Source organism: Gavia stellata, chromosome 19, assembly GCF_030936135.1.
Source record: "Gavia stellata isolate bGavSte3 chromosome 19, bGavSte3.hap2, whole genome shotgun sequence".
In the NCBI taxonomy this organism is placed as follows: Eukaryota; Metazoa; Chordata; class Aves; order Gaviiformes; family Gaviidae; genus Gavia; species Gavia stellata.
This window is the reverse complement of record NC_082612.1, coordinates 7,096,939-7,123,666: the sequence shown is the minus strand read 5'-3', so window position 1 is coordinate 7,123,666 and position 26,728 is coordinate 7,096,939. Positions and strand designations below refer to the sequence as shown.

At 35.9% G+C, this 26,728-nt stretch overlaps 1 protein-coding gene across 2 annotated transcripts in view; it reads right to left on the bottom strand.

Moving 5' to 3' along the window:
• BLTP1 (bridge-like lipid transfer protein family member 1) overlaps positions 1 to 26,728 on the bottom strand; it is a 117,046-nt gene that overhangs the window by 72,783 nt on the left and 17,535 nt on the right. For both annotated transcript variants that reach the window (XM_059827004.1, XM_009811688.2), the window contains exons 8-24: positions 25,374 to 25,453; positions 23,960 to 24,110; positions 21,881 to 22,037; positions 20,999 to 21,077; positions 20,125 to 20,216; positions 19,240 to 19,357; positions 17,973 to 18,128; positions 16,896 to 16,993; positions 15,686 to 15,864; positions 15,442 to 15,548; positions 13,217 to 13,425; positions 9,800 to 10,027; positions 9,086 to 9,226; positions 6,049 to 6,225; positions 3,526 to 3,654; positions 2,660 to 2,779; positions 306 to 583 (exon numbers count right to left, since the gene is read on the bottom strand). In XM_059827004.1, coding sequence (XP_059682987.1) covers positions 306 to 583; positions 2,660 to 2,779; positions 3,526 to 3,654; positions 6,049 to 6,225; positions 9,086 to 9,226; positions 9,800 to 10,027; positions 13,217 to 13,425; positions 15,442 to 15,548; positions 15,686 to 15,864; positions 16,896 to 16,993; positions 17,973 to 18,128; positions 19,240 to 19,357; positions 20,125 to 20,216; positions 20,999 to 21,077; positions 21,881 to 22,037; positions 23,960 to 24,110; positions 25,374 to 25,453 — 2,499 coding nt within the window. The remainder of the gene's footprint in view (positions 1 to 305; positions 584 to 2,659; positions 2,780 to 3,525; positions 3,655 to 6,048; positions 6,226 to 9,085; positions 9,227 to 9,799; positions 10,028 to 13,216; positions 13,426 to 15,441; positions 15,549 to 15,685; positions 15,865 to 16,895; positions 16,994 to 17,972; positions 18,129 to 19,239; positions 19,358 to 20,124; positions 20,217 to 20,998; positions 21,078 to 21,880; positions 22,038 to 23,959; positions 24,111 to 25,373; positions 25,454 to 26,728) is intronic.

The following is a 26,728-nucleotide window of genomic DNA, read 5'->3' as shown; positions in this document are numbered from 1 at the left end:
GAGAACAAAAAAGACAAATTCGATTCCCTCCTCTCCCTGATCTTCATTTTGAGGGATAAGAAAAAGCAGAGGCAAAAGTAAGTTTTGCCAAAAAAATCACACGATTTTGTATAGTCCAAGCATGTTCAAACCACCAAGCCCATAGCTAAGCGTTCAACATACTTCAAAAAAATTACAAGAAATTGTAATCTATGTAAGCAAAAAAACTGCCAAAAGCAAAAAACAAAGTTCCATCTTTAGATGAACATATTATCTTACACCTCCCCAAAAAATTCAAACGCATCTCCTTCAATCATCTCTCTTACCTCTTAGTTCGGTTATCATGCGTTTCTAAGAAATGTCTCTGCACTTCATGTTTAGAAGGATGATCTGCAGCTAAAGCGATGTCAGCAGTGATGAGCCCCAAGTTGACAGAGCCAGCTTCCAGCCAATATGCCCTCCTTAATATTGGCTGAAGACCAGTTCTGCAATTGTTCACCTGCTCAACATATTGTCTCAGTTGAAAGTCTTGAATTGCAGCACTTACACCTTCTCCAACAGACTGGTTGTGGAGGTTGCAGTTTGCAATACGTATAGCACCCATCTGAAAACATGATTTAAAACACGAACTCTGATTAGTCACGAGTGAAACAAAGAAAGGGTAGCCTTAAACCAGTTAACACACCACCTACTACATTCCAGAAAGATCTCAGTAAACTATTCTCTGCAAAAAAGACAGAGAACCAGTTTTATACACAAGCACGTGCACACACACAAGAAGAGGCAAGCTTAGAAATTAGTTCCAGTCAGTTTTTAAATAACAAAAATAAAATCTCTACTTAGGAGTCTTCTTTCGTAAAGAGATCAAAAATGAAAGCTCAACTTTGGACAGATGTCATAATGAACCTTTAAAATAATTGAATTGTGATTAAATTCTTCACTGTAATCTAAAAACCAAGAAATCTGAAACTTTCAAAATCTGATATATGATTTGATATATATCATTCTATGTCCTTAGACTAAACCATCGATGATATACTTCGAATACAAAGCTGTGTTAACTCTACAATTAATCAATACCTCAGTGAGACAACCATGTTAAACACTGCAAAACTCAAGAAATTCCAGATCCTAAACCTTAACTGAGATCCATGTGAACTGTGTTATAGTAGCCCTTAAATGATCACACTCTATTTCTTGCATTGGCATAACTCCGGTAGTCTTGTTGAACCAAACAGGAAACTGCCCCTCTCCTATGAAAAGCACAGTACCGGCAGGAGCCAACCCTCCAAAGAGGAACCAGAAGTTCTTGCTTTAGCCCTGTACTTAGCTGTGGGAACTGGTCACTGTACAACTAACCCACCTGCCCATACAGTATCAATCCTCCCCGACACTGCTGTACACTAATAAAAGATGACACAGCCCTGCCACACATGCTTAGTCTCCAACTTCAAATAATCTGAAGACATTGGACCAAGTTTCCCGCACAGCTTGAGTCCTCTCCAAAAAGTCACTATGAAGTACCTGAAATTTCAGATCGAGTTTTCAAACTTTTCACAGGGAAAAGAAGGAAACCTGAAAAAGAACCAGCCATGGAACAGCTATCCACAGGGTTAATATCAAATTATTACTTCTCATCCCTGTCACAGACTACAAAGGAGCACTGGAAACTTTTTTTTTAATTCAAATGAAACATATTCAGGCTATAATTTTCTAGAGTGGTTCAGGTTTTTGGCAGTGTTTTCCAAGGCAGCTTATTCATATTTATGCCTGCAAACAGAGTTAATATTTGTGATGGTGCTTTTTAATATTGGACTCAAAAGAATTTGGAGACTCAAACGCATTTTTTTTACTGCCACGAGATAGCAAGCCATTCAAATGACAAGACACCATGTCATTAAAAAAAACTCTAAAATAATTACCACTTTCTTTCAGTTAGATTCTTGGTCATAATGTGTCCCCAAAAACCTTATCTGTTAAGTCTACCTTTTAAAACCGAATATATTAATGGACAGCACAACTACTAGTCACTTAAACCAGCATAGCACTTTTCTCCTTTTTTGTTGTTACCACAACTCAATTTCTTAACTTATATTTTGCTACATTGAGTAAATTTTTCCAGTTTTCTCTTGTATGATAGAAGAATGGAGAGAATACAAGCTCTTCTCTGCACATCCTTTTCTGAACAGAGGATACACCATGCAGTATTCTAGATTCAGTCAGGCAGTGGCACTAACAATTCTCCCAATTCAAACAGCTGTATCACATAAGACAATCATAAGTTATCAAACATTGATTTGCGTGCAATCCATACCAATCATTTCCAGTTGCTGAGTTATTAACTTACAGCACAAGTTCTTATCAGCTCTCAGGTACAGACACTGAGATTTATATCATCCAGTGTTTTCTTAAATTTTTTACACCAATCCTGCAGCTTCCACTCTTAGTTTGGCAGATATGCACTCCTCCTTACTGTTTTCCAATTCCATTAATGGAATTGCCAAGCAGAAGCCAAACTGACCTACTCCAGTCCAAGCCAACCTTCTATCACTTAAAGTTTCATAAATTCTGCTTAGTCTTATTAGCAAGCAATAAATTGAGGTAGCTATTCTATCAAAAAATACAAAAAACTCTACTGACAAAGAAGTATTTTAATTGCTGTTAAGACAAATATTTTTACCTTTATATTGGTGGCACAGCCATGTTCTACCACATACAGATCTGCTCCATCCATGGCTAAGCGTGTCATAGTGTACTTTAAGTCATCAGATGTTGGGCATGGCCCAGGGACACAGTTCATCTGAAGTAAAAAAAAGAAAAAAGATTTAATTCTTCTGTCCAGCAACATCAAGGGACACAACTGGTCTTCCTGGCTTCCACGAGCAAAAGGCAAATCAAATCTGCTAATAGAGAACATCACAAACACTGGAACAAAACAAGGAGGATGTCGAGAGATGAAATCCAGGAATCATACTTAATATACGGCAAGCCTTCTTCAGTCTTCAAGTGACTGCTGACATGGATTCAAAGAGACCAGCACCAAAAGCAGAATCCACAATGACATGACAATTAAATAAGAGTCCCATGTTTAAAAAAAGAATTTTTAAAAATGGTCCATAGAACCTATAAACTGTCAGCTTAAGTCTCCCACCAAAGCACTGTTTCATTGACAGGATACAGGATGAAAAACTACCATGGGAATGTACCAGGAGTACAAGGGGAAGTGTGACCTTTGCCTCTTAAGGGACACTGGAGTATGCCCTTTGGCTCTTAACTGTCACAGTAGAGCTAAGAAACTAGGCATGGCTCCTGTGGATACCATTTCTCAAAATAATTCATGGAGCACAAAAGCATTGTGCACATCCACAGGAAAATCCAGAGAGAATCGCTTTTCTTTATATAACATAATTAGCTATAATTTATCAAAGGGAACATCCAATCTGAGTATATACTCCGTGTGTCTTGATAACTTTAAGGCTGGATTTCTAAACTGTTCCAAAGCACCTGTGCAAATATAGCAAGCAATTAAGACAGATGAAAGGTTACCTTAGAGTCACAAAACCGACGATCAATTCCATGCTGGCATATTATTACAGATTTTGGCCTTTCCAGTTCAAACTCTCGGCACACCACATGAAATACAAAAGTCTGCCCCCATTCCAGAAGACAGGCAAGCTGTAAGCAAATAACAACACGTTGCCTAATAGTAAGTACGCAAAATGAAATTTCAGTATTGGATAGAGTACTGAAATAACATCACCAAAGGTTGGGAGGGGAGCAGGAGTAAAAACAAACAAAAGACCCCACCATAATTCTGGCTGCATTACCTTGCTTACATGTAGTCTATTGCCTGTTACTCAAGGTTGATTTTTATTTTTGTGTGTGCCACAACATGCAAGTCTCTCTAGTTTTTCATGGATAACACTGTGACATTAAATAATTTTCTAAATTATTTCTTAATATAAGGAAATAGCTTATGCTATCATGCTCAACTGAGAACTTCATTGTAAAGACAGAGCTCCCCTTATTTCACCTCAAAAAACCCACCTCAAAATACTCCATTACCATTCACAATTTAAATGTCACACTTCCTTGTATATAAGGAACAAAGTTACATTTAGAAAGCATAGGAGGAAACTGGCTAAACAGAACACTGCTGAATCTCCCTGGACCTAGTAATGAGCCTATTGTTGATTTCAATCTTTTATATAGTTAGCTCATTCATAAAGGAATGATTCATGACTGTCTGTCCGTATTATGAGAGGGAAATGGGTTTTGTTTGGCTAGCCAAAGGAAAGGGCACTTAAAATCAGCAGTAATTTAACCGAAATTTAATATAGCTATGACTGTCCTGCACAAAATCTCTCCTCCTCCCTTTAGTGCTGTGCCTTCACAAATTTTTGCAATACATCACACTATGGGAGGAAAAAAGCCAATGAACCTGAAACAACAAATTCAAGTTCTGCTCCATAGCAGTGCTGACAATAACAAAAAAATCCCGTATGAAGCATATAATTGAGAATGGCTTTGTAGGGGAAGAAAATCCTTAAGTTGCATCCAGCATTTAGAAATGTTCTCTAACCTCAGAGTACTTTGAATCAACTAGATTTCACTTTGAAGCATACAGCAGTGGAGTAAATACTACAGCTTATCTAAATCAGTGATAGCATTTTGGGAAATACCACCACAGAAGTCTGCATATGTAGCATGAAAACATATCTGGAGTCTATTCTCTAGATCTACTGAAATTGTTTGTATGTCTTATTTTGATTTTATTTGCTGCAGAAGTCTCCTTACAAAATATGTGTTTAACCCTAGAAAATAATGCCAATTTTTATAGGAATAGGAGCATGTCTTAAAGTGTTTTAAAAAAAGATAAAAAATAAATAAACCAAACAGTACCTACTAAATAGAATTTTTGTACTTTTCTCATGTCTCAGAATACATTGACAAAGTAACCTTTTTTAAAGATCTGGCAGCCCACACCAGAAATAAATCAAAGTGATCTACCTATTGTATACTTGGAGACATTATTATATATGGAAAAACAAAAGTAATATAAATGGCAAAACTAAAAGGAGTTAGTGCTAAGACTGACCTAAGAAAATCCAGCACGGTGAAAGCAAACTATGTTCCAGTGGGACCAAACATCAGGATTTATGCAGTGAGCAGCATGACTGAGCTACCAGTTACCCTCCTGCTGAGGCCTGCCCATACTACACTTCAACAAAATATCTCACTTGTCTCCTACTTTAAAATGTGACTTTGTGCATAGCTTTCTACGGAAAGCCAGAACTTTATCTGCAAACTAAATTCTTGCCAGATGCTCAACTTGATATCATTATTGCTGGCAGCATCCTTTCATGCAAATGCCTATATATCTCCAAGAACCTTACATCCGAGGGATACCAAATTGCCTTTCAGACTGCAATCAACAGTTTGTCCTTCCCAGAGACTTAAACGAGAAGGGGTAATGAACGTGCATCTCCAGAAGTCAGCATCATAAAATAAAAGTAACCTCAGAGGAAATCACAGACAATCAAGTCATCTCATACTTAAACCTTTTTAATAGATTTTCCTTTCTCGTCTGTCACATTACCTAGTTTATGGCTGAAGGCATCCCAAAACACCTGCTCTATTTACAGAGAAGTATTATTTACTCTGCAATTAAACCACTTAAAGTGCATGTAGATACTGTGGTTGCTTTTCTAACCCGTATTAAAGTACATTAACATACATAGATGTAACATACAAGCGTTTACATGTAGTGACAACAGTATTCACTACTGATTTGTTCATGCTATGTCACCATCATCCCTTCAAACTCTCATATAACACTAGCCACCCTATTACACCTAGAAATAAGATGAGTATCAGATTCAGCTCATTTGGCATCTGCTATCTGTTTATAGAAATAGTTAGACTGTCAAACTATAAAATCAAGGTTACTTAAGGCATAAATGCATCCAAATTCAGCTGAGATCATGTGCTTTCCAAAATCTGTGCTACGCCAGTTTTACAAGAACGAAGAAAGGTAATACTTCAAAGCTAATAGTTTCTAGATGGTACCTGTGGTGCCGTAACTTTGGCTGTGAGACTTCCAGCCTGTACGTCTATCAGCCATGCATATTCTAAAGTATCACTTCCAAGAGGCAGGCCTTCCGCTGAAAACATTGCGTGAGCGCGCAACTGCAGACCCGACAGGCTGATGTGACCCTCTCGAAGAACTTCATCCACTGCAGGCCGCTGTTAAGGACAAGTAAGTTAAAGCTAGTATTTGCAAAGAATACATCAATAGAAAGTGCAAAAACTGTGCAGCCAGAGATACTTCATACACATTCACCTTCACTTCTTAAATCCTGTTTTGTACAGCTAGACAGTCCCAAGATGACCCAACGTAATACATGCAAATCTTGCATGGAAAGAGGGAAGTTTATCTAACCCAAGTTTAATTGTTATCAACTGCCATCAACAACCTTCCCTTGGTGAACTCCACACAGTGACATCTAGACACCATCTGTTAAATATTATTGCAATAAAATATAAACAAAGAATGGAAAAGCATGTTTAACTATGGAAGTGATCAAGAGGTTGAAAAACCATGACTTAGGACGGTATGCTACTATCAGAAAGCTGAGACATTATATAAAAAAAAAATTATTTAAAAAACCAAACAACATCAGAGGCTGTCCTCTAAGTTGCACTTTTCACCGAAGTATTTCTTGGCTACCTAAAGTACAGCTACTTGTTTGCAGATATGAAAATTCCAATGTAATACTTTTCAAAAGAGTATTACTCCACCAGCCAGAGAAGAAACGGGAAAGATAAAAACAGCACAGGCATACACCAGAAGATTGTGACTGCATGGAGGTAAGCTGTGGATTAAAGACAGTAAGTCAACAGTAAAATTTCTGTTTCATTCAGTTTTTTCAACTTGTTATCTTGCCTGGTTTGTTTTCCACTGTCAGCAGTTCATTATTTCAACCAGCAGAAATTCCCAGGCAGAAATCTTACTTGCCTGAGTTAATGTTTCTGAATTAAAATAAATCCAACTAACAAGAACATATAAAACCTAGGGCAAAATATATAACCACAGCTTTACTAAGTCTAAAAAGTAAGAATACTGAAAAAAAGTCATGCAATAAGTCTCAGGGCTGTGAAATAAAATAATAAAGAACCCCAAAATCCAAAAAAATTAAGGTTTTGCCTGCAACCTCATTTCTGTTTCCTTGTACACATGAATTGCAATGCAGTAAGTTACAGGTTTGAACAACATTTAAGGGTCTCATTCAGTGCATAAAATAGATTGTGCTCTTAAATAAGCAGCTTTTCAAATGCCTGGATTCCTCATAGGATATAAAAACGAAAAAACACAAACAAACAAACAAAAAAAAAACCCACAAAAAATTACAAAAACCTTCCAGGAGATTTGGATAACGTAACTGGAAATTCATAGGATGCAATTTTTCATTACATAAAGGTTTGGATGTTCAAGCTGTAATTGTCATCAGCTTCAACTGTACCTTCTGACAACTTCATTCAATTGAAAAAACAAGCCCTACAATCTGGATTCTTAGCTCCTGACAACAGCTATGAAGAAAATGGAATTTTGTCTGCCACCACACTGTCAGTACATCCAATTTCTGCAGCTCTCTCAAAAGACAGCTCTATTAATCCCATATAGATTATGCATCTGGAATTCCTGTGACTTCACACCATCACTTTCTTCAGACTGCTGCTAATGACAATTGCAGTGTTGCAATCAAAAAACCAGGATATTCAGATTCTACGTTCTCATGGGAGATTTCTTCTTCTTTCTTTACTAATCAGAGGTCAACAGAATAACATCTCAAAAATATGAGGGCTAACGTGGAACCTCCTAAGATGTCATTTAACTTTTTGCCATCAAGAAGGTTCATTATTTCTTCCAATTCCTTTATCTATTAGTCAGTCTACAGTCAGTGGTTATACTTATGGTACTTTTGTGCTTGTGGCACACTGGATCCAAATTTGGAAAGACTAAACAAGACAAAACAACCAACTCCCTCCATTAGCTTACTGACGTAAGAGTAGAAAAAAAATAGGGTGACATGCACCTTCACCTCTATACAATATTCCAGTTTTCAAACACTGGAATGTGTATAAGAAAAATAATTTACATTTTATTTCATATGGGCCATTGGTAGCAAAGTATTTCAGGACATGGGGATTGAAAACAATATCATCTATAAGGCACAGCCTAAGTATCACAGTGCTTTTAATGAAACTAATATGTGCATAAACAAAATATGAACTCCAACTATTCACTATCCTGCATGGAATCAGGGTAACTTCTTGTGTTAACCACTTTCAGTCTGAACTCCTCACTGAGCTCAATTCATCCATATGGGCAATTTTTGCAAGTTTACTAAAACCAATGTACGATACAGCTAGCTGACAAGCCACAAACAAACTTTGTCTCATTAAGTACTTTTAAGTATGGCTCATGACTCCCCCACCAGAGCAAGACTGTAGGTCATAACAGTATCTTGACCATAAGATACAGATCCAGCTGTATGATTTAGTCTAATAAAAGTCATACACAATATGTGAAAGATGCAGTTATTCTATTTACTAACACGTGCAGTTCTAAAACTATATGCTTAGAAAAATGAAACATATCCAGTCACTGCCCAAAACTTACATGTGCCACTATTTACAGTATTTTTAAAAACAAAATTCTTGAAAAAAAACAAAAAACCCCACACAAAACAAACAAGCCCCCCCCCCCACACACAAACCAGAGATCACACAATGGTTCTAATTCAACTCAGTCTGAATATTACTCTCTGCTTCCTAGAGAACCTTCTCCAGAAAGATTTTAAGCACAATTAAGAAAATACAATCTTTTCTTTTGTGCATTTCACTAAAACGCAAACTGGACAGCAATAAAGATTTTAAAATAATATGCATCAGATTTTTCTTTAATACCTCTTATGATTCATAAGCCTTAATAAACTTTGTATGCATAAAACAGGGAAGCTCCTAACAAAAAAAAATTCAACTTTAAGATCATCACAACTTCTACAATACAGACACACACAGGCAAACACAAAAAACATCTTACTACCTGATAGTTGTCATTCAGAAACAAATTCACTGGAGACAGTACAAGTTGAAGCATTGTTTCTCTAAATCCTTTCTTCATCTCAAAACACAATCTTTCCAAGAAAGCTATAGGGCACTCAGGACCATCTGGACTGCAATGCTAAAATAAAAATTAAACACATCTGTTTCAGAAACTGAAAATACACAACGTGGTTGAAATTGTAAGATTAGAAGCAAACCCGTGAGGAGGAAGTATGCTAATTTTCCTCCAAGTGGATACTAAAAAAAAAAGCCTGTGCAACTTCGAAAACCTTGTGACAATTACATAAATAGCAATTCAAACCCATTGGGGTGAACCCAATTTTTTATCTGGATTCTTATTTCAATTCCTGGGGATCTCTCAGAGTGCAGCTGCACAGAGCACAAGGCACCATTAGAAGACAGTTCTGTTAATCAGCAGAGAAAGCATAATGGTCAATCAAAAATATTATCACACAAATCAAACACTGAATAAAAATCATAAAAAAATATGCAGTTCTACCTCCCAGATAAGCAAAACAAATCATGTCTCAAATTAGTTTAGATAACTGCAATTTTATTAGAGAGTGTACACACACTTTGGTAAGCACCACCTTAACTGAATGTTCCAGGGACTTAAATGTAACTCCAGATTATGAAACTAGAAAAAAAAAATTACATGAAGCAAATTATTTTAACATTCTAAAGTACTTACCACTGGTAATCGCCCATGCACTTTGTACAAATTAACAAGCACAGTGATATCCCATGGGCGTAAAGTGAGAGGATGAACTGGCTTGACTGAACTTTCATTTTCTTTTTTGTCATTTTCCACTCCAACAGCTGTCCATCCAGAGCTTGAAGATGTTGACAGTGACAAAACAGGGCTTGAAATAACCTCTTCAAAATCAGTGTACATGTCATCTTCTCCAAAATAATTTTCCTAGGAAAAGGAATTGTTATGACCATATAGAAAACAAATTAAAAACATACAGGCAATGTAATGAAATAGAAATCCAACCTTTTCCTGTATATTAGTCCTCCCTAAAAGAAGTGGTATAGCTACAACCTATAGCTGAAGAAACATATATACTTTTATTTTAGGAAAAATCGATACCTTAAGTGGCCAAATCTAGGCCACGTGCTTTGCAAGAAAAGGAGGGGCATCAGTAGTTCTCCAAGTACCAGTGTTCTAGATGCATGCAATACAAATAACTATTCTGAAGTACTACTACTGACGTTTTAAAAAGATTTTGTGCTTTTAAAGATACATAACTTTGAGAGAGAGAACACAAAACATCCTGCAGGAAGTCACTCTCATCCAACCTTCTGCAACTTCTATCAGCATATTTCAAAGTCTTAAACATGCTTCTAAAATACTAGTCCATAAACATTTCTCCCCTTGGGTCTAAAACCTACCTTGTTTCTAAGCCAATCCCCCTCAGTTACCTAAGACCAAAAGTAACTTTGCCAAATTCTACTGGGAAACAGAAAATCCATCGCTAATTTAAAAAAAAAAAAAATAAAAAAAAAAAAAACAAGAAAACCCAAACAAACCCAACTTCCTGTGTTTTATTTATGAAGTGTGCCAGAATCAGATTTCTGATAATCTGTCACCTCCTCCCCCCCTTAAAAAAAAAAAAAAGCTTCACTCTCCAGAAGAATTTTCTGAACGACGCAGGTTATATTTTCTTGTTAATTTGTTAATTCAGCATGGGGGAAGAGTTGGGAACTAAGCATTGTGGGGCAAAATCTTTTCTGATCAAAGAGGTTACAACACAGACACAAACGTCAGTCCCTCATTCGTTCTTTGAAAGTAATTCAGTCCCTTGGCCTCTCATGTTGACAGAAATGTTCCAACTATTACCAACTCCACTGGTGATTTGGAAGATTCAGACAAATAAGTACTAGAATAAAGATCGAACTGAAATAGATCTGAATCTTCTGATGTTTCTTGCTCCACCTCCTTTCCCTTTTCTGTGCCTCACTTACTTTCCAAAACTTCTTTTGCTCTTTTGTAAACACAAGTCTGCAGCGCAAGCAAGCAAAGAGAAAGCACATAACAAAAAGAAAGCAAGGAACTGCAAGGTACCCATGTCCTTGAAAAAGGTCTGCAGAAAAGGCAGGCTCATTATCAGCCTTGAAACAATGACTCCTGTGGACATGCAATTTTACCATCTTGTACTGAGTCTCTGAAGTATTTTTGGTGTTAACGCGTAAGAATTAAGCACTGCTCTGTGGCCAAACCAAAAAACCCTCAGAAGTCAAGCAAAGCTAATCTGCTTTGCTTTTTAGCAAAGGGAGAAGGTAAAGGTCGATGTTACGATACAGACCTTGATATATTTTTTATAAGGCAGACCCAGCAGAGGGTGCTAAGAACGCCAGTAACTGACTCCTGGTACTTTCTGCTGGGGATGCAAGGACCTATAATAAATCATTCATTCTCAGCCAGTAAGCCCTTCAGAAAGAAACACAGTGCGCTACACCAAAAAACTACCTCCCAAGAATAGAAGGCTTAACAAAACTGCATGAATGATGCATGTCCAGGAATCTCTCCCACATGTATTAAAAAAGATCAGTGAAAACAAACTGAAAACAACAATTCAAGCACAAGTCGGAAAAATAAGCATTTAAAAAAAACCCTGGAAATCTATTAAGAGATGCTGCCAGCACAGCTGGACAAAAAGATGTAAACATGGTCACAAAAATACTACAGAGAACAATAAAAGTGCATTTTCAAAAGCGAGCTATTCATCTACATTTTCTCTTGAGTTTAGAAGATAAAAGCTAGATTTAATCTGAGGAATCTGCACCTGAAAAAATTAAATCATCACAGAATCAAGGGATCTAATGTAGCCCTGCACCTCCATAGGCGAAGAGTACTGAAGAAGTGCTGCTTTGCTTGGGAAGACAGAACCATCTCATGAATTTATGGGCTTCAAAAGAGGAGCTCAATAAACAATGCAAACATGGGTGCGTTTCCTCTGTATCAGAAGGAATGAAGTCTTCAAGATGCAATACTGGCCTAATTTTAATCCTATTTACTTTAGCGGCAACATGAAAAAATAATGAGCGTATTTGCTAGTCCTATACTCTACAAAAACTTAGTATTTTCTGCTATTCATTGCTTACGTGCAATACCTTATATAAATTCATAAAAATGACTGGTTTAGTATTAGTCCTGATACTGATCCCTTGTCTCAGAAAATTCCTCATCCTCTGACCCAAAATGAACGCCTCCAGAAGCATTACTTTAGCCTAGATCCGCGCAAGCTAAAACAGACCTTTCAAAAAAACCCAAACAAACAAAAAACCCCACAAAAATGCCCCACAAAAAAAACCCAGCCACAAAACCCAACCAAAACCCAAGCATTTCACTGTTAGTCAAATAGAAGCGACATGTTCAATTGCCTCTGCTTTTGTCACAACAAGGCAGGGTGAAGGAGGTGGGAAGAAATTAAACTGTTTCTAGCCACCCTGAAGATCACTAATGGAAGAGGACGCAATCTAAGCAACACAAACATTTTAAAGCATAATAGATTAACATTAAGAAAAGGAGAAAAAATTCCTCAACATTGATTGAAGCAGCTTTTTAAATTAAACTTATTGTCATGTCCTTCCCCTTTCCCCCCTCCATGATCCTAACTCCAGAAATTTCACAGAATCTAATTAAAACAAAAACAAACAAACAATTAGGACACTCTGCAGAACTTAAAACACATTAAAAACATGGGTTCTGATATATCTTTGCATAAAGGTGGTTGTTAATATAAGCTCTAGTCATAATCATGGAATTTGTTTGGGTTTGTTTTTTTTTTTACTACCGGAAAAGTCAAAGAAGAAATTTTCCGCACATAAGTCCAGAGCATATACTACTTCTTGAAAGGAAAATTATGCTGATACGGATCTACAGATATACATATTGGAAGTCTTCTCATAAGCCTGTGCGAACTGAAATCATGCCAGCTACACCATATCACCAAAACGAAGTAATTTCAAACTAGTACTTACAAAAAGCTTTCATCTGAATTCACATATTCTGCGGAATTCTAATTTTCCATTCGAAATGAATCGTTTCCCTTTCCTACATGTGGCCATCAATAAATTTTAGAAGTTGTGTTCCTATGCCTACCTTTATGGACAGAAAGGCTTTGAGCAGGGGTCCATACAGGGTTATCTGAGAATCTGGGGAGAGTTCCAGTTCCACGTGGAGCTTATCCGGGGGCAGCTCTGAGGGGTCAAGGGGAAGGCGGGTTGATGCTGTAGGAGATGAAATCACACTGTCGGCTGTTTTCTGCGATGGCCTTAGCACAGATAACATTGTTTCTTCCATTTCTGACACTTCAGACCAAAATAAAGAAGAAAACAGATTTTGATGACAAGTTAGGCTTCTGACTGACAAAATTCTTCAAATATTAACATGTATTAAATATACAACTTTTTGCAGCTTTCTAATTCGGATTGTATAATTATGTTAATATGTCTATGCTACAGAACTGGTTTCTCACATCTAGTAACTATGGGAAGACAGGAAAATATAGAATATTTTAGTCAATGTTAATTATGCAAGAGAAAAACACTCCTTCAAGTTCTGAAAAAAAAAAAAATCAATTTATTTATCTTGCTTTCAAGTTAAACAAAGACATGTTTTCATTTCAGCATAGCAGATTTCCCACAACCACACAACTATTGCAGAATAAACAAAAGTGAATAAACAGGAAAATTGCAAAAGTTATATTAAAAACCTATTCTGAACCGGTAGCTCTGGAGGCCAAAATTTCCTCTCAAAACAAATCAATTACTCTAGTCACAGAAGTTTGGAAATTCAAATCTTGTTTCCTATCCCTTCTTTTTATTTGGAGTTAGGGAGAAGAAAGCACTTTGTCTTTTTTAAGTGAGGAAAGGTGATGAGAAGGAAGTGAGTAATTGGGAATGCTCTGGGGATGTAAAGCGATTGCTGGGAAGTGAAGAACTCTACAGGAAAACCATATAAGAATCGATGCTCCAGATGGAGTAAGATTTCAGATACCAGTTTAACTGGAAGAACCAGCACATACAGAACTACACACCTGTAGCCAGCAAACCTTAAAGGCTTTAACTTGCCATTATTGTCCACAATGCTTGCTCAATGCTTGCAATATATTATGTGTTCTAAATTAGCTAAATGCCACAGTAAGATGACCACTTTTTTTGGAAGCTGCATCTCTTGTTATGCAACTTATTTGTTTCTCAGAGACTTAAAGAGTTCTATCAATTGACTCAAAACAAAATACAGATGTTGCTACTATAACAAACACATTCTATCAGCATCACAGATTAGAAGTGAGCTGGACTGTGCTGAATTATCTACTGAAGGAAACTGCAGATGAAATTACCTGTGTATGTACAAACTTTCAGATGGAGGTTCAATTGCAGTAAGTAAATGTTTTCAAATTTGAAGTATGCACATTTGACACAAGCTGACAGTCTCACAAGAGCACTTAATGAACATCTGCAAGATGAATCTTAGTTTTTCTGCTTCATCCTCTAAAATTTGAGTTCTCTTAGATTTGAATTGTTGGAACTCAAAACCTAAAAACGTTATCCAGCATGTCTTCTAACAACTGCTGATTGAGGCCCATTCAAATTAGACCTCATTACTCATTCAAATTAGCCCTCATTACTCTTCTAATACCTCTCCTTCACAAAAATACTCTTCACAAGTATTTTATAACTTTTTTTTTTGCAAGAACGTACTTACAGAATATTTCTTACTTAGAAATATTGTTTAGACATTTAAAATTTTAAAAGTCTTATTTAGAAATTAGCGTTAGACTGATCAGTCTAACACTTGTATCTGATGGCCATGGTTCACTTCAACAGTGCTAGCTACAATAAAACCTCAGTTTCATATCCATAAAGGTAAGACAATGTTATTATATCTCATACATAATGTACTTAAACATTTAAACCATAAAACAACATCACAACATTCAAAGGTAAAAAGCTTACAAAGGCTAAGGAACATGATACTGCCAAAAATATTGAACTTCATATTTCATATACCAAGTGATATTTTATGTTATGCAACAACCCATTTAAGAGATCCACTTTGTTAAGGACAAGGAGAAGTGAACTACAGACAGTATCCTCTTTTTACACAGGGAACTGGGACACTTTCTGAAATTTTGCATCACAAGATGTTGTCAGTTTTTAAATCAAACCTGGTGCATTCTAAAGATTAGCATTCTCCAACGTGACATATAATAGAAGTTCAGTTCAAAATTCATTTCTGCAAATTCAAGCAGTTTGATCCAACAAAGTCACAGCAGTTCCTGAAACGAAACACGCTAACAAAATAAGAGTAGTGACACTTACAGGATTGTTTTAACTGCTCATCTGCCTTTTGAGGATAAATTGGGTGCCACGAGTAGTCAATTGTAAACACAACGCTCGGGACTGTCCAGCATTCAACCCATCCAGCCCTTTCAAAAAGAAACAGCATACTTTTATTTGAAGTAAATATTTTCCATTAAGATATGAGGTCACGTTCATCACAAACAGAATAAATAAATACAAAGAGCCAACACAAAGCCTAAATATGTATCACCATACAACTCACTCTTCTTGAGTAATGTTCCTCCATTTGGGTTTGCCTGTTTTCTGACCACTTTGACATTCAGCAGAAATACAAGATTCAGGACTTATTTTATTAGGCTGACAATCTTTCACCAACATAAAAAGGGAATATTTACTAGGATGACAATCTGGTAGATACAAATGAAGATCAACATCTTCTCCCTAAAATCAAACATGAGTAACAGAAAAGTTAATTTACATTCACTTTATGCATAATGTTCACATGCGCCATCATCTTTGCTTTACAGGCAAAGTGAGGCAAGAAATCTCAATTTTCCCATGATTGCTGACCACAGCTCCCACCAATTTCTAGTCCAATCCCAAGAGGTCTGTAGTTCTGAACAGTTACAAGTCCAGTAACTTGCACATAACAACACACCATAGCACTCTAAAACACAGGGACATGGCTTTTTCCTGTTCTTCTGTTGTTCAAGCCATACTGCAAAAGTTAGGTGACTGGCCCAAGGCTACCCTACATCTCAACTAAACCATACTTCTTAAAAAAGTAGATAAAACCTGGCTTTCTTTGCTATCAAATTATACAAAATTACTAACATCACCATCAACTAGTTTTTTATTTTTAGTAGCAGCAGACTGCTTCTATTTTAGGGAAGACAAGAAGTACAGTCCTTCAAAGAACTAGCTGCTTCTGTTAAAATCACTTTATCATCATTACTTATTCTACAGAAACTCTTAAATATCTGGAAGATGGCTTTCCAAAATGGTTTGGGGGTACCCATTCCAGTATTTGGTTTTTTATTTTTGACCATACATTAGATTTTCACATTTTCTAAATAAACAGGAACAGACTTCCAAGTGATAAAATACATACATAGACATACACAGTTTAAGTACATATAGTAAATATACAAACTGAATGTGTGTATATATGTATGTATGAAGCATATGTGTATACGTATTTTTAAAATATATTTGTCTGTGTGTGTATATATTTATACACACACACACACACATATATAAAAATTAAACAGCCTATGATTGGATGCTTCATATAAGCAACAAAACAATTTACTTCTGGGTTACTTAAAGAAAAATCCTACAAACCAGAAATGAAATAGTGTAATTTTCTTTCAGGGAAGAGTTTATTCAGAATTTCCTGACTGAAGAAGAAAAGGTAGGGAAACTATCTCACATTTAGAAGACACAAGAGAGGTGAGGGGGGAAGAACTTACCCTTAAAGAGAATCTAGTATTACATGTGGTTGGAACAAAGTCAGTGAAAGGCAGGGAAAAAACAATGTTCAATGTTTCTCCACAAGCTGCCAGATAAACTGGGAGAGAAGAGGAAAAACAAACAAACAAAAAAATCTGTCAGAATTACTCCCTATTTTGTTCTTAGACAAATTATCAAACATACAGGTAAAAATAATGAAAGATCTTCATGAACTCATGACATAGGAAATTGCCATTTTAACTACTTTGTATTTACAGTACATTGTCCTAAATTATTCTGGAAGTATTTACTTTCCACAGCTTGTCCTTTACAGAAAGAAACTGTACTTAGCACAATGAAATTGCAAGCAGACAATAAAAACAACTGTAACTAATATCTTAAGAGTTTATTGCTTCACACACCCGTTTTTGGACAAGGAAACACACATTCAAAGTTCCTCAGATTTCTGATGAAGTAGTGAGCCTTATTTTTAACTAGAACAAAACTTTGAGGTTTTTAATCCACCATCCCCTTTCTACATTCAAATTATAAGATTCTAGTAGAGTGTAGACCACTAAAATACGTATAAACTGTACATTAAAGAAAGTTTTGGTTTTCTGAAATGTACCTCTTAGTTTTGTCTAAAATTAGCAGCATTATCTACTATTCTGAAATGAACAGGAAACAGACATTTCTAGTTATATGGAGTTCAAATGATATTTTGCCAACATGACTTAAAAAAAAAGTATTCCCAAGTGAACGTTTTCGGTTAGGTTACTGAATATATGTCAAGACCTCACAGTTGCTCTCTGAAAACTGTTGTACTAAATCAAAGATCCAAAGGGTCTTGAAAAATGAATGCTAAAACATGATCTAGAACCGCACTCTCCCCAAAAAAGGTATGCATTTGTAGGTCAGAACTTAAAAGAAGTTTTAGGATGGTTTATGTACATCAACAGTAGCAAAATGGGTAGTTATCACTGTTAACACACATTTTTCTAAGAAAAATGTTCTAATTCTTGTATATACACTCTATACTTTGTACATTTTTTGTAGTATATACTCTTCTTCCAAATTAAAAAAAAAAGTCATCTCACCATTTTCTTGTTGTTTGGTGGAACAGTCAATCCAGTTGTGTTGATTTGCTGCCCAAATCATTTCAAATTGATGAAACATGACTTTGAAGTTCCACATATAAGGGACAAATGAAAAAATATCAGGTGCGCTATCACTGGACCAGTCTTGGATCAAATCTAAAGTAATAAAAGATGAGTTAGTAGCAACCAAGTGAGAGATTCCTCTTTTAAGTTTTTGGCTTTTCATAAATTGTACATCTTAACCATTTGCTCCTTTACAGAAAAAAGGAAAATGAGGAGAACAATACACAACATCCATTTCTCAGGCAGATATTCCACAAATACTTCCTGTGAATCCATCTCCCATTTCTCACCTGCTTTTTAAGTTGGAAAGCCATCGATTTAATTAACTTTTCTAGTTTAGTTTTGTTCAGCAGCAAAGTTAGACATAGACCTAAAAGCACTGGACTACCAGCTGCTTTCCTTTGGTTTTCCATTCTGATACTCTGAATGTGTACATTAGTAGTATTTCCTAACACAGGAAAACAGTGTTGATGTAGAAGTTCATGTTTGCTCTGAATATATTGGTAGACTATGCTGCGTACTGCAGCACTATACAGATAATGGCTCCAGCCTCACTAGGAGGATAACTTTATTAGCATGGCACTATGCCTGCACTAATTAATCCTTCCTCCCAGCAGGGCTAATTAGCCCAGGCAGTGCCATATTGATGGGGCTATATTCTTTCTATTACTGCAGCTGGAACATTCAGCAACAGTTTGGAGACGCTGTATCACATTGTACTGCCTTGTGCACATGCATTCTTCCTCACAGCCAAAATCCTAAGGAGTAAATTACTTTCTCTCATCACCTGTCAGCCACAGGGACATGACCTAAAGCCTAAGTAGTTGAAAAATCAGTCAGCCAAAGAGAGAGATATCAGAGAAATCAACATCCTAGGTGACAAATATTAAACAAATCAATAGCTCTGATAGAAATAAATTCATCTGAAATTTAAGATCGCTTAATATAACTGCAGATCAAATTTAGTTTATATGTTAGAAAATTAAATTGTTTGGTATCTCTACTCAAATATAAGAATATCACATACTTAGACACTTACAGGCAACAGGAAAACGTCAGAAACTTTGTCCTCAGAAACAATTTGTTGTCCTAAATATGTGAAATCAGAATACCTGACCTTGCACACCTTTTCAAAATTTGAAAAGAAATTCTAAAGAAAGAATATTTAATTTGATATATGTAACTTATTTAGTAAAGAAGTTACCTGTAAAGAAGCTTTTCTGAGCAAAGATAAAATGATAGGTCGCTTTATAAACCTCAAGTTCGCATTGCCATGTCTGTGGCATGTTCCATATCCGGGGATAGCTGGCATTAATATGAAACTGTGAACAAGATATTAAAGTATGAGTATTACTTGAAAAGATGACAATGCTTGACCCTGTAGCTCAGCAGTTTTCACATATGTACTCTGCTGAATAATTAAACCTGTTTTCTTGCTGGGATGAACAGAAGGCCTCTCCAGTTCCTTAATAATTTAATCTCTCTCTTTCTGTGTTTGAAGGTCAAGTGTTAGTGTATTCATTTATTTGGGTATTACGAACTTCTGATACATCTGTTGCAGTAGACATGCCAAGCAATTTATAAACCCAAGTTTTCATTAAAAGCATCACTTTTCACAATACACTAAAGAAAATCCCTCAGAATATACTATTTTTCAACCATTGATATGATGCTCAAATTTAAACATTAAAAACACTACTCTAATAACATCATTTTAAAAAGTGAGAAAGGTAATCTACAGAATTACAGTATTGCAGAAGTGAAATACTAGACAAACAAAAGAATAGCCCAGTATTAGATCTTTCTCAAGTAGTTTAAGCACTGTGAAGTACTTTTAAGTACTTATATTCTGTAGCACAGTTAGTGAGTGTAATCACTTATTAAGGTTAAGCCTATATGAACACATAGCTACATAGTAAATGAGGCAAGATTTGTAAATGGTACTCCAATCCCTCCACTGCTTTCAAAACACATATAACTTGGTATATAAATTATGTAAGTCACTGAAAGTTACACACGTGCATAGTTATATGTGTATATATAAAAGTTCCTTACATATCAAGCTTTGTACTTATTAATGCAAACTTACAGCTAGCATTTCAGCTTCTAAGAGAGTCCGGTACTGCATACTGCTGGTGGCATCAACATGTAGAAGCTGCCCTTTAATTGTAGGTGAATAGCCTAGCAAACAAAAGATATAAACTGTAATCATTCAGACATAAGAGTTACACAAATATTGAAATATTTTTCACCAGTGATTTCAGCAGTCCACTAACAATCACGAAATATCATGATGGAAATCAGTACTGCTATTTGTCGAAGAAGAGCTTAACATGTTCTGCCTCCATGTAGAAAGGATGACAAAAGTCTTCTTGCTGGATCTGGAAATGCTCAGGTTCTGGAGATCTTGGTTTAAGTTGCAGAATAAACTCAAATATGCCAGAAAGAATCAAGAGAACAAACAATTTAGCAAAGGGCTTTGAACTGCCCAACAAGATGAGTAAATACAAGGAACATACCCATACCTTTACATTTATCTCCACTTCACCTTGGATTTTGGTGTTTGCTTTGTTTAAATAAACTACCATTAAATTAGCTTTCCTAATGCATTGCTCAGCATGATTCAACTGCTACACTAATCCCACTGAACATGTCTCCCTGCTCTGAGTTGACAGTAATCTGCTTCAATACACACACAGTGAAATGATACACTGTCTAGTAGTTAAGGAATTTGTGTCTCCTAACTCAAACAAAACATGGAGGGAACTTCACTATTTAAAAATGTTCATGCTTTAATATCTTGCAATGAAATGTACAAGGAAATACTTTTTGTTCCTTACATAAGAATATGCATCTCATAGTCACAAAGGAAAAACACTACAAGACATTCACACACATAGGAATTAAAGATAACTGTTCAGGAAACACATTAGGAAAATAAATTAAGCTTAGCCTTAACTCACCATTTTCACCTACTGTCATGGGAATATTTATTTCCAAATATGATCCTGCACCAACATTTACATGTACAGCATTAGTTTCCTGTATTGCAAGAAAGGAAACAAGTCCAAACATTATTTCTAGGCTCACCACATCCATCAGTGTACTTTACACCTCTGACTATGATTATCCACACCTGAATTAAGGCACTGGATGGCTGAAGTTTTTCTTGCCTTCAGAAAAATTACTAATGAACCATCTATGTGCAGTGCTACCAAATTTTTAGGCTTAACAAATGCTGACCTTGGTCCGCTAACAGAAAGAGCATAGGATATTCTGATCCAAGGCCTGAGAGGGCAGATGAATATGTATTTTTAACACTACACTTTTAACCCTTTCAGTCACAAAAAAGAAGAAAACAGGTGTACAATGAAGTCACGCTATATCCCATTTACAAGAGTAGTAACAGGGGAAAGAAAAATACAAACCCCTGCACATATGCATCTTTTGTTCCCCCCAATATCATCTCTCCAGTAATATTAGATATTCATACAATATCAGAAGAAAATATCTTTTCATCATGGTGAGCTTCATTGTAGTGGAAGATTGCACAAGAAATGTCAAGATCATGTATTCCCAAGACTGTTGGAGCTGGCATGGCTTAAGATGTAGCTTTAAGGCTTAAAAGAAACTTACAATAAGCCAACAAATATTAATGGCTCTCAGCCAATATCTCTCTTTGAAGGGTTTGCCAGTAATTATGGAATATTAAACCAAAAATCTCCTAGCTTTTAAAACCATAGTTCTGTAACAAACACCTGAGACAAGTAAAAATATGCACAATCAAAGACAGCAGCGTAATCACAGTACACAAGTTGCTTTCTAGATAAGTTTTCATTATTTACCCTATTTTTGGTAAAAAGTAAATCAATGGTCGCATCTGCAATAATATTCATCCGCAGTTCAAAAGCAAGGATCTGTCTTGGTTTCCCAGGCTGAGCAATTTCTGAGACTTTCATAACTTGGTAGTCTGGGGGGAAGAAAAACTTCCACAAGCAATCCCTAATAGAGAGACAAAAAAAAAGGAATTGTTTTTATTCACAGAAGAAATACATATATATTTTTATACATATTTATGCATCTATTTGGTTCACTTAATTATTTTCCAGTTAACTGAGTCTTTAGACAATCACTGGAAGTGATAAGAAAGAATGTTTGTTTAAAGTCTTCATCATGGGAGCCTTCCAACTCACTACTGAAATCTCCACAAGTTTCAATGAGAAGTGACTTTTGGATAAAAGCCATAAATGGAAAGACCATAAATTATTTAGAACAAAAATATTTTAATTTAGATGGCAAACAAGCTGTGTTTTTCTTCTTATTCCTAATCTTTGGTTTACAAATCCACTACAAAAACATAGTAGGAAATTTATGCTTCAGTTTATGCAAAACTAATTGATGTAGTGCCTAGAATACACAAAACTGTAGGACTTCAGAATGGGAGTGAAATGAAGCCTGCATTTCTGCAGACTCATATCTGAACATGCAACTACATGCAAGGAAAGCCACAGCGATGAAGCACAGACAGCACAGCTTATATAGGTCCAAGGGGGTGGAAGTAACTCTTTAAGGGGAATAGCATTTTCTTGCACCCAGCACCTGACCACTATAGCAGCTTAAAAGCCAAAAAAAACCCACCGAACACCACCACAACAAAAAAAACCCACCAACAACAAACAAAACACCCCAAAAAACCACCACCAAACAAGCTAAAAAAACAACAACAAAACCCCCACAAACACCACACAACACCCATTGTCAAAATCCTGGGGAAACCCAAGATTTTATTGCATGATTTAAAGATCAGTATTTGTAGAAGCCCTTATATGAATTGAGAGTACAAAGTCTACAGAACTCCTACAGATCTGTGCTTCTAAAATGTTCAGACACTTTCCAAAATTCTATCTTCCATCCATGGCACAATGCAAAATTGTTCCCAGGTATGTATCTATGAACTCTACATGCTCTGCACAGGCAGCAAACTGCCTTAAGCCTAGCCAGTTAAAATTATAAAAAGCATACCATCATAGAGTGAGCTTTCTTGGTAGTATTAAAAATATAAATATAAAATAATGATTCACTGACTTCATGTTCCTAGCAGAGCACTGTTCTGGAAATTGGCATTTTCTCTTAAATTCTCTAAGACACTGTCATATCTAATGACTACTCATTGGTCTGCCATCCTCACACTCCTAAGAGACAGTTAATCATAACAGTTTCACAGGAGGATTAATGGAGGCCAAGAGAAGTATTAATCTGTAATTAATAGGGGGAAAAAAAGGGAAAGCACTGATTATGTCACTTTTACTTAATAGTCCTTTACTCTCTAAACAATCCTATTGTCTCCACTAGAAATACGCATGTGCAAAAAATAGAGGGCTAAGTGAAGAACAGTAGCAGAGCTCTGGCCTAATATTTTGTCACTAAAATATATTGACAATAAATACTTTGGAGATGGCATCAAGCGGTTGATTCTCCTAAGCAGGGATAAATGATTGCCCCCTCATTATTTTCATAGCCAGATTTGTACTTCCATAAAATTTTCTCATCAATATGCAGTGTATTCCCATCCACGAGCAAATAAGAGCATGAGAAGTCTGAAGGTAACCAATTAGAAGGTTAATCCCTTAGATATGTAACACTTGATAGATAGTAAGTCTACTTTGTCACAAAAACCAGGAACATGGTTTATTAATTTAGTAATAAAAATTCACTGCGTGATCCTAACTTTGGAAGGCCAACAAGATAAACAACAATGAATTTACTAATCTTAAATCATTGTGGCAAGGCTCTTCGTTTAGACTGCCTAGTCTACTCCATACAAATTAGAAGTTTGAGCAATCGCACCCTGGAAGCTTTAGAATGTTTTCTCAATAATAATAGATATTAAAGATTAAAACTAAAGATGTAAATCATGATAATACCTCTGCCTATCAGCCCAAGGTCCATAGTTGAAGTCTGTTCCTTTTCCACAAACAATGTCCAAACCCCAACATGGTGGCAGATCCTGTAATTTGCTGTCTTCGTTGTTTGCGTCTTCGTCATTACTTTCCTCCGTCTCCTCTGGTACAAGACCTATATTACATAATACAATAAACAAATTATTAAAAGGAAGCTGCTTCAAATTAACATGAAAAATGTTTGCTAAGCACAAGACAATTAAAGTGTCCTGATGTCAGATTTATTTGAGACCACTACAGTACGTAAATATGAAGCCACAATTCAATACAGACTCCCAGGGGAAGAGCAAGAATATGACCAAAAATCCTCAGGATTTTCTGAAGCACTGCTCACTGATGCCAGTGAAATGCTGACATACAAAGCAGTTTTATCTCTTAAGTACGCTTTTTACCAATACAGGCTTTCATGCACCCACATTCAGTTCCAAATCCTACTTGCAAACTAAGTTTTGAAACGAATAAGATTAAGTTAAAATCATTTCTGCAGACAATACAAGCAAATAAAAAGGAAGACTTACTACAGTAGACTCAGTTACTAGTAAAAATTCAAGCAGTCATTCAGCAACGATCCAAAATTGCCACCTATCTTACACCAATATGTATCATTATTGAACATGTTACCTTTGTTCAAGATTCAGGCAATACTTTAAGTGGAGTCAGAGCAAAAGCTTTTGCAAACCAAAAAATATCCAGCAAAATAAAGTAGTAATATAATGGACTGGGTTTAAAGCAAAGAATAGACATTGCAAAATTCAGAAATCAATACATCAAATAAACTTCCCGAAAACCCCAGCAGGTGTTGACTATAAATTGTCTCCACTCTTGAAATACTTTTGGAAATCTACATCATTTAAGTTTACAGCTTAAAACATAACTTGTTTCAAGAATAAATATAAAGATTAAGTGCTTCCATGTGGTACGTACACTTGAGGAAGGCACTGCTGACAGAATACCTACGTTTATATAAAACTACTCACTGATAAAAACGTTAGTTCTACATGTAAAGTTATTTCACCTATGGAATTCCCCAGGCCTCTTACCTGAAACCGTCTAGAAGTTGACAAGAAGCATTAAGAAAAACACAGCTCAAAATTTCACTCCCTTCTAAATATGAAACTCATGAACTCTCTCCTATTTGTTTCAGTGGAAATTTTTTTCATTTGCAGAAAAAATAACTTATGAACTTATAAGCGTTCATAAGCATGCTTAAGAAGGCTTTTATCGGCTCCAGAACATTACACTAACTCTTTCAGCACAAAGATTTTTCAGCATTAAAAAAAAAAAGAAAAAAGAAATTGAATAGCAAGTCCAGACAATTAAATAAACAAATAGCATTCAAACCCCTTAAAATTTTATCTTTATTTTTAACAGATGGTACCTGGTTCATCCATATAGTAATAGATATCAACATCATTGGACTGCATTACAACAAAACCTTCACCCATCAGCCTCGGTGGTCTGTAATGGAAAACAATGCAAAGATAAAGATTGAAAAGCAATGCACTGAGATTAATCTTTATGAATTCAAGTATTTTTAAATGCAACATATTAAGCATAATGGAAGATATTACATAGACGAGGCTCACTGGTAGCTTGTAAGTAGTACGTATTTAACCACAGATTCATGAATAAAACTGCTATCTGTATCAAGAAAGCCAACAGTGGAAATACAGTGTATGTGGTACCTGACCAGGAAGATTTTGTGGGCAAGACTAAAGTTTGATGCGATCCCAAGACTCCAGCTCCACACGTCTATACTGGTCTTGCCAGCAGCCTGACTGCAGGCTGCCTGCAAGAGCCACAGGCTACCTGACCTACCAGGCATCGGTCTTGTCGTGTTACCAGAAGGGTGGACAGAATAGACAGAAGTGCCTGAGCCACACCACAGTCTCTCCAAATGCAGCTGTTTATAAGCTAGATTTGAAGTGCAGGTTCTAACTTCAGTTCCACTCTTTACCTCCCTGTCACGCTGCAATTCCTGGTCTATCTGCTACCTCAGACTAAATGAGGATCTGAAAGTAAATCTGTGAATATTCAAATCTACCTGGTCTCAAGTCTCCTATCAAAAAGGCAGCTGTCATATTCCTAGGCTATGTTTAACCTGATCTGCAAAAAATACTTGATCATTAATTTATTATTATTATATAAAGTGACTTAAAAGTTTAATTAACTCAAGCATGAATATACCAGGTTCCTCTCCACAAAGGCATTTCTCACGTATTATAAACCACAACCAACTACTAAAGTTTTACTTTCAGTGTTTCTCTCCATCAAGAGTTCCTTTCTCCTTGTCCTATATCATTCTTTCACCTGCTAATTGTTTTCTTACTAAAATAGCACACTAAACCAAAGGGACAAGAGATCTTCAGTAATTAGACCATTAGTTAAAAAAAAAGCAAAAGAAAAAAAAACGCTGTTCTTCCTCAATAACATTTCCCTCAATATAAAAGGATCTAAGTGATAAAACTAATACACAAAACACTTCTCCTAACACTGTTATATTGGTATATTACAATTCCTTTCTTACAGTGTTACCACATGTTAATTTACATAATATTACATTTTATAGTAGTAATAATATTATAATGTAAAAGTTCTATTTTTACTGCAAAAGACCTTTTTGCCACTTTTCAGCCACATTTATAAGTTGTCACTTCTCAACAAAAAAAAGACAATTCCAATGACAGGAATACACAGCCTAAGAGTGTGACCTGTTAGAAGCACACTGCCCAT